The 8,821-nt window shown below is 35.2% G+C and overlaps 1 protein-coding gene across 2 annotated transcripts; it reads right to left on the minus strand.

The window, feature by feature from the left end:
- Nucleotides 1–345: 345 nt before the first annotated feature.
- On the minus strand, nt 346–3,224 carry LOC131654896 (uncharacterized). 2 transcript variants are annotated; one of them, XM_058924821.1, is made up of 7 exons: nt 2,833–3,224; nt 2,610–2,744; nt 2,434–2,509; nt 1,488–1,582; nt 901–1,068; nt 621–783; nt 346–421 (listed from the first exon to the last, which is right to left on the minus strand). In XM_058924821.1, exons 1-6 carry the CDS (start codon nt 3,164–3,166, stop codon nt 635–637), a joined length of 957 nt encoding a protein of 318 aa, XP_058780804.1. In that variant the 5' UTR covers nt 3,167–3,224; the 3' UTR covers nt 346–421; nt 621–634. The 2 variants fall into 2 exon arrangements, with proteins under 2 accessions (XP_058780804.1, XP_058780802.1); XM_058924819.1 differs by having other exon boundaries at nt 346–783; nt 2,833–3,223.
- Nucleotides 3,225–8,821: the final 5,597 nt, after the last annotated feature.

An 8,821-nucleotide genomic window follows, 5' to 3' on the forward strand; every position in this document is an offset into this window, starting at 1 on the left:
CCCATCCCCGTCCCCGCGGGGGGAAAATTCCCCGTCTTTGGGGCTCCAAAGAGGGAATCCCCGCTAACGGAAGCAAGTTGACATCCTACTTTACACATTACCTTTAATCTCACTTTGAGGCAGGTTCACATCAGGGGAACCATGAAGAGGCATTCCTTATTTATTCCTTATTTGTGTATTCTCATTTCTTTCTATCTCCCTCTATATAAAAAATAGTATATAACTTATCACTAGTGATTTATCACCTGGATCAGCATTGTCCTTAAAATTCATACACGATTCACAACAAATGTCAACTTTTCCAGTCTTGTACTTATATAAGTATAACATACTTAGAGAGATAGATTATTGAGCTCAATCTATAATGGAGAGATTTTTTATTGAATATATACCTCGACTTTTCTTGTATCCAAGTCCAACCCTGCCGTTGAAAAACAAAAGTATAATTATAAATATACGTGGGTTTTACATATCCCCAATACAGCCACAAGATAAATAATAGAACAAAACTGGTTTTGCTTACAAAGACTTTACCAAACATGGTAGAAGCTAATTATTTCATTTATCGTTTCCTCATATTTGCTTGCCTATAAGTTGAAACTCACTTAAAAATATTCTACCTATGCTCACTCATTCAGGAAGCCTGTCCTACTGCATGTTCCATCTCAGAAAACCATTTTCCAATCCTTGTATGCTCTACCATATCTCGACCTGACTTGAGGTGGCGGATAGGTCTTAGAACACCAAAGACAGCAAGATCTGCTAAATTAGGTTCCAAATCACCTGCCAAAATTCACAAATATAAGCAAGTCCGAGGTTTGAGCTTTTATGATAGCATAGATAACTAACATTTATTCTAGCATATTTCAAGCTCAATTATGCTCATGGAACTTGACATACCAAGAAATTTTCGGCCCTTCAAAGCATCAACCCATTGTTCAGCAGCTCCATACAATGCTTCACGCTCATCAGTGATATTGTGTCTCTTCTTCAATTTCTTCGACACGAAATACATGGCAGCAGCCCCACCATACTTTGCCACTAACCTCTCATATAAACTGAAATTGCCTGCGTATTTAGAGGAAGAAATTAAAAAATTCTTTACACTCAATAACATACTAGACTTAGTCTAACAAACAGAAAATGAGAAAAATAAAAGGACGCAGCCGACAATGAAGCGGAATGATAAAAAGTAATCACACTTGTAATGATTACTAAATCTTGCTTTGCAAAAGCCTAAACTAACGTAGTGTTACTTTTCAAGGTGAGTGCGAAAAGGAAGAACATAAAGTGAGGTGCACATTATTCTGCGGGGCATTGAAAGGAAATACCACTCTCTCTATCGGTATCCTTTTAAAACATACCTCTCCCTCTACTGGTATCCTTTTTAAAAAATGGCTTAGTTGAACAGGGCTTACTTAAGTTTGAACCAAGCAAACCAGAATGGTGACTGTTCACAACAGATACATCTGTAGTCAAAACCTTACCTTTAGTGGTGATATAATCAAATGATTCAAGAGCTTCAGAAACAGTTCGATATATGTTTGGCGACAAAACATGCACCAAGTGATTATCCACCCACCTACAAAACAAGTCAGAGCATAGCCCTAGTGTCATGAATCAAGGCCAAAGCCATATGAACTTAACCTTACATCTACTATTACAAGAAGGAAGTACAGCTAATATTGACAACAAAAAAAAACAAGACTCCTAAAAATGGCAGCAATATCCATGGTTTCAAATAGCAGTCTGCCACTACCTTGTAGCTGCAAGTTGTGGCCATGTCAGTTGTATTTACCCACAACTCTACAATCGTAACATAACCACAACCGCAATTTAAAACATTGGCAGTGGTGCAAGAGCAATTATATTTTAACCAAAGAATATAGCTTTTTTCCTAGTGGTAAGCAACAGAGTAGTTTCAAATCAGAGTAGTCATTCCCGGATAGCGGCGCGGAGCGGCCGACCCAAAAGTGGGATAATGTATGGCAGGATGACCACTCTATTTGATCATTTTTTGAACAAATTACATATAATAATTATAAACATATATTTAATGTAAAATTAAACAAATAACTCAACTCATAAAATATTCATAAATCAAAGCAACTCTTGAAGTGCATAAATGACTATGAGGGAAGGTTAAGGTTGAGTCTCATTTCAAATTTGATTGAAAAATCCAAAATTACCCTTAAAACGTTCTAAATTTAAAGGATAATTTCGGTTTTTAGAGGGAAAAGGATATTCGGTCAGAAACCGCTCCGGCCCGGGATCCGCTCTGCTCCGCTATCCCACTATTTACCCTATAGTGGCCACTATAATGTTCTGCACCGCTAAGGCTCTTCTCATAGTGGAAGGCCACCACTATAGTGGGATAGTGCCGATATTAACTATTCCGGTTCAAATAAACAAGAAATGATTAGAAAAACCTACCCGCGCCACTTCTTCTCTTCATCTGCGTTTAGGTCATAATCTGGATGTATCCTTTTGACCAATTTATCAATTATATCTAACAAGAGGCAAATTCACATTTTAGAACAACATTCTATACACATGAACAATACACAGTATACCACAAATGGAAGTATCAATAAAACAATTATATGAACCTGAAGAATCAACCAATTGTTCTCCATCAACAGTGACAATAGGCACCTTTTTGTAATCAGACCATTTGATCTCTTTCTTGTTCATCGGATTAACCTCCACCACTTTGTACTTAATATCATAATAATCTAGAAAAGCTGAAGGAACAAAAAACGCAAGAAATTAAGAAATTCATAGCACAAAGATTAGAAATTCAAGGATGAATAATTTCAACAAAAAAATTACCTTTAACCTTGTTGCAGAAGGGACAAGCTTCATACTGAAAGAGAACAACTTCTTTGGGATTGAAGCGATTCTGTTCTGAGCTTTTCGCCTTGAGATCTTGCTGCGCGAGAGACGTGGCAGTAGAAGAACTGTAATACCTGAACTCTACGGTGTTGCTTCGAGGAACTAGGGTAGTTGATAGGTCGGGGCGATCAACGAGATTCCGAAGGTTGGAAGAAGTCCAGCATGATGTGACATATGGAGCTGCTCGCGGTGGTCGGAGAAGAGTGGTTGCGGCGGTGGAGTTGGCTTTTAACGCTCTGGCGATGGATATCGCTCCGTTGAGACCTCTCATCGTTGATTTCTTGGTGGAAATGGTTCCAGCAGGGTTTAGGGTTTTGTCCTTTTTAATTTTTTGAAAATAATATACTCCATTTTAAATTTTTAATCTTAAGATACAGTATGTGTTTATTTTTTAGGCAAAATACCCTTTTTGATCCCTTAACTATACCTCAAGGTACATTCTAATCCCTTATCTTTAAAAAGTGTCAAAGTGGTCCTTTACTTGTTGAAAAAGATCCACGTTAGTCCTTTCCGTCCAATTTTTACTAACGGCGTCAATTTGCCAGGATTCAAACACAGGCACACTAGATTACTTTACAAGCATATCAAACCACTACACCACTTCACACATGATGAAAGACATAGCTTTATTTCACTAATTGAGTAAGACACAATTTTATTTCTTATCAGTAACAACATGAACACGCAAATGAGGTAGTGTGTTGAGCAAATGCAAACCAAAATAATTATTAATTTAAGCAATGTAAAGTACACCATTTTATTTCCTATCAGCAGCAAAATGCAAACGCAAATAGTGTTAAATAATATCCAAATAATTATTAATTTAAGCAATGGGAAGTTCACCATTTAACAATGTTGAAAAGAAATTATCCAAGCAGTACCATTCACACTAAAACCTAAAAATGAAAATTCATAAAAAGTGAAAAACAAAAAGATTGAATTGAAAGTGAAATTACCATCAGTTTCGAGACAAATCCGGCACTGAATTTGCTCGGAGGAACCAGCTTAAGAAAATGCAAGGGAAATTCATGGAGATACCCAAATCGAAGCTCAAGAAATCTCCAGGTAACACTTTTCTTTTCTTTTCTCTCCTTCTCCCCTTCTGATATCTCTCTGCTACTCTAATTTCTTTTTCGTCTCCCTCTTCTACTGTATGTGTTGCTGATAGGGGAATTGAGTGAAGGTCTGATGAGATTTCAAAGGTTAGCGATGGAAGACTCAACCGATTAATGGAGGTTTAGTTTCACTTTTTTTGTTCAATTTTGAGATATAAGGAAATTTGGATTTGCATCTGTTGGCACAAATCTAAGTATTTAAGAAGCTTTTAGGTTATTTTGAACTCATATTTGTGTTTGGAGAGGTGTTTAGATGAGGAAGGGTTGTTATTTTTGACGTTTGGGGACGGTGCCGCCGCCATGGTGTTCTTGGCTATACCGTGTTGTTCTTGGTGAAATGTTGTTATGAAAAAATTAAGAAAATCAATTGCAGAACTGTAAAAATCTGCAAATCAATAAATTATATTGTCTTGAATGATACAATAAACATTAATTGTGAAGTGGTGTAGTGGTAAGTTGTTATCACTTGCAAGTAAGATGCCTTGGGTTCAAATCCAGGCTATAACAAAAATTTAGTGATGTTTTTTCAGAATTTTAATGACCTTAATAAACAAGTGCCACGTCAAACTCCACGCGTATGACCATGTGTGACACGTCATATGCCAGCATGGAAAAGTTGACGCCGTTAGTAAAAATTGGACGGAAAGGACTAACGTGGACCTTTTTAAACAATTAAAGGATCACTTTGACACTTTTTAAAGATAAGGGACCAGAATGTACCTTGGGGTATAGTTAAGGGACCAAAAAGGGTATTTTGCCTATTTTTTATTTTTTCTTTGTGATCGAGTTTTTATTTTTATTTTAAGGCCATTATTTTTAATCTATGTATTCCGGTGAAAAATAAAAAATGCTTCTAGAATTTATAGATGTATCTCATTCTAGACTTGATCTATTTGTAAGAATGTCACTTTTATTTTGACAAAAACTAATACAAAAATGCATCTCCGTATAATTTAAGAAAATATATATTCATATAGGATCTGAGTCAAATACGCGTCAGACCTTCCTCCTTCTTTATTTCGAGCAAAATCACGTCTCAATTACTTCTCACGTTTCTAATACTCCAAGTGCTTTAACAATCCAAATGTTTGTTTAACTTCATTCAATCCAAATGGTTTATCAATTAATTCTCAATAACCATTCAATCTAAGTGTTACAACTTCAATTACACATTTAGTAAGTTTTTCAATTCAAATGTTTTTTTACTCTTCATTAATTACAAAATAGGTACATTAGTTTGTGTAAGAAACATTACTATATAAATAGTTAAACTCATTGTTAGGAAGTTTATTGAGCCATGTGTTTTTGTGGTGTATTTCATTTTCCCTGTGTTTCTACCAATTTTGCATTTTCTGTATTTTAAAAAATTACAAAAGTGAACTTTCATATTCTTTCTGAATTTGATTATTTTAGAAATTAGAAGTGCACTTTCATATTATGTCAGCATTGTTTGTATTTGATAACTTTCATTTGAGTTTGATTTTTTCTACTTTGTATGGTTTATTAATATGTAACATGGCTGACAACCAAGAACGATTGAGGGATGGTAAACTATCATAACATGCATCAGTTTACAGGGAGAAAGTCCAATCCTCTCAACCACAAATTGTTGTCAATTCATTTGATATGAAAGCGTCCACTTGTAGGGTTCAAATGTCTCTAGCTTCATCTTCCTAGAGGCAAGTGTCACCTGTTGTTGCTTCAGAAGCCTCACCAATCCAGATTGATGCACATGTTGCTGATGTTGTCGTTCCTGAAGAATTTGGAGGAGGACTCTATGACACTTCACTACTGCATTTGTATGCAAACCATGTTATTAGGCACGTGTGAGACTGAGAGATAAGATTTATCTGCATTTATTCTTTGAAACACATGTGTTACAATTTGAACTTTTTGACGATGATGTATTTTTTGTAGTACTGTGATGCTTTAAAGTGCATCAACTATGGTAGGAAGATTGGGAGGCTACAACATCCCGAGGAGTAATGGTTTCATGATACCATGTAGTTATCTAGGTTGCAAAATTTATGCATGACCGATTATATTATTATTAACCATGGTATCTTGTCATCTTTCATAGAGAGATGACACTCAAAGACGGCATCTTTTCATCTTTTACACAATGATATGCCATCATATTGGATGATGTGTCATCCCTGGTACATCTTCTGAGAAGGGGAATATTATTAGACCACTTTAAAATGACCAGACTTAAAGCACTGGAGATAATGGTGACATATTTTAGAGATGATTCAGAGGATGCCATAAAGGAGCTAAAAGACATCAGAGGATGTGTCATACTAGATTTACATTTTTGGAGACCACATGGCAGCAGCAGTGGAGGCCGGTGGTGATGATGCACAAGTTATATAGAGCATATCCACTGAGGTCATACCTCATGTATCTAGTTAACATGCCCATATTAATGGACATAAATGCTTATTACGTCGATGTGGTTTATCTTAGATACTTTATTGACTTTGAGCTGATTCATGAGTACAATTAGGGGGTCGCTTGTTTGATATACCAACACTCAAAGTTAGTTGAAAGTTGTCTTTGGAAGACCAGATAGATCACAATAATTTGCATGATATTTATGGTAATATATTGACACCTTTATTGTTAATGTACCATTTTCATAACACTTGTGCTACACCATTATTAAAATTTCATCTATGCCATTTTTATGCATGGATCCTCCAACATTTTCCACGCACCTCCGGCTAGTCATATGTTGATGACTACTCTGAGGATCAGCCACATGCTTGCGCATTTATCCAACTCATAGGGAATTAGGCAACTGAGCCCTTTAGAGTGTTTCGTGACTGCACTACATCAGATGATATATGCTATGTAACACCCTAATTCCCGAATCAATATAAAATAAGAAAATTCAGTATTAAACTCAACCAATTAGAATGTCACACATGATCCATCAATCATAAAAACCAAAGCAAAGTATTATTTGTGAAATACGCAGCAGAACAACAAAAAAGTTTGACATCAAAGTCTCATTAATTGCATAATAATCAAAATTGGGTTAACAACTTCAACTAACATAAACACGTAATAAGAAACAAAAGAACAAGTCGTCCACAATGTTACATATCAGAGTGACTCCACTAAAGACTCAAACGAATAAGTAACTAAGGAGGCGTTGAAGTTGTCCTCTACCTCAAGTAGTTACTCTTTAACCTGATCGTTTGTACCCCATAGGAGCACATGCACCACAATAAACAAAAGGGGTGGGAGTATACTCAAAATATGTTATCAGTGTGTAATACGGTGAACTGACTTTAAAGAAATATGCGGATAGCAAGAGTCGCCACCGACTTTTATTTAATCCAATTGGAAAGGCTAAAAGAACAGGAAAGACCTTTTGAAAGATTTTGAGTTCGGGGGGTAAGTTATACAAAGGGAAGGTGTAAATCACCCTTTGCATCCATGGTTATCCACGGGCTCTTAATTGCTTAGCTCACTTTGTTTTCAAAATGTTTGAATTGTTTGAAAAGATTTTGAATAAGTCTAAATAAGAACTTTAGCTTGTAAATAAGCGTAGTCTTTTTGAATTTGATTTGAAAAGGATGTGTAAAAAGGATTTTTGAACTTAGAGCAAGCAATTAGTAGCAACTACCCAAAGTTTTAAAATTCGTTCTTTTAGCTTTTCGGGCGAAAGGGTCTATCCGTACCATGAGAGGGCATGAAGTCTTTCTATTGGATGTTTGGAGGGTCATCGAGATAACATTCGCCATAAGACTGTCCCTTTCCATAAAGAGGGCAGGTAGTCTAAGGGAAGGATATAATAGTCATTAATCTTTTTAGGCATCATGCGAGGATACCTTAGCAATAGGACAATCATCTTATTTTTCGAGGCAGCATCGAGGGACTAGATGATTTTTTATTCTTTAAGGCAACCTTGCTTTAGGTATCCTCGGAATCGAGGGACTTGACTATTTAGTACACTTAGAGGCAACGGGCAACAATTAAGGCAACAAGGCAGCAATTAATAAGGCAACAGGCAACAAGAGGAATTACCCTAAAGGTGTGTGGGTGCAACAATCACGTGATTAAGTTCGATTACATTTATCTTGTAAAATTAGTGATTCTACGTTCAGTTCATGGTTTGCACTCCCTAGGATTACTAACCACGCAATTATATAAACAGTTTATAATATACAAGAAATAAAAGCTGAAAATAAATCCTAATTACTATTACATTTAAAACGAATGAGCGACCTATACACATTTTCTAGAATCTTAAATGACGAAAAATTAAATAAACGGCATAATTAAATAAAGGGCAGAAATTAAATAATTACGAAAATTAAATAAATAAGTGGCATAATTAAAAAGCAGAAATTAAATAAAAGGCATAAAGGCAAAAATTAGGCAGAGGCAGAAATTTAAATAAAGGCGAAAAATCAAACAATTAAAGGCATGCGACATACACTAGAGTGGGATGAGAAGAGAAATCGCGCTTTGAAAACGTAGTTCAGGAAAATCAAGGTTAAAAACCTTATTGCTAAAATTTTTAAGGGTAAAATACTGGTTGACGGACAACACCTACCAAATATGTGATATAGGGTTAGGTGGCAAGAGTTGGTGATAAAATTTAAAATTAATAATTATTATTAAAACCAAAAAATAAATATTAGCCTAAAATCCTAATTGATTAAAATTACTTAACTTAAATTAAACCCGAGTAATTAAATTATTTAACCTAAATTAGTTATCTAATTATTTAAACTAAATTAAATTAATTATCTAATCTAAAACTTAATTTTATTAAAAAAGAAAAAGGTTTATTATTT

Source organism: Vicia villosa, linkage group LG3 (assembly GCF_029867415.1).
Source record: "Vicia villosa cultivar HV-30 ecotype Madison, WI linkage group LG3, Vvil1.0, whole genome shotgun sequence".
Lineage (NCBI taxonomy): Eukaryota > Viridiplantae > Streptophyta > Magnoliopsida > Fabales > Fabaceae > Vicia > Vicia villosa.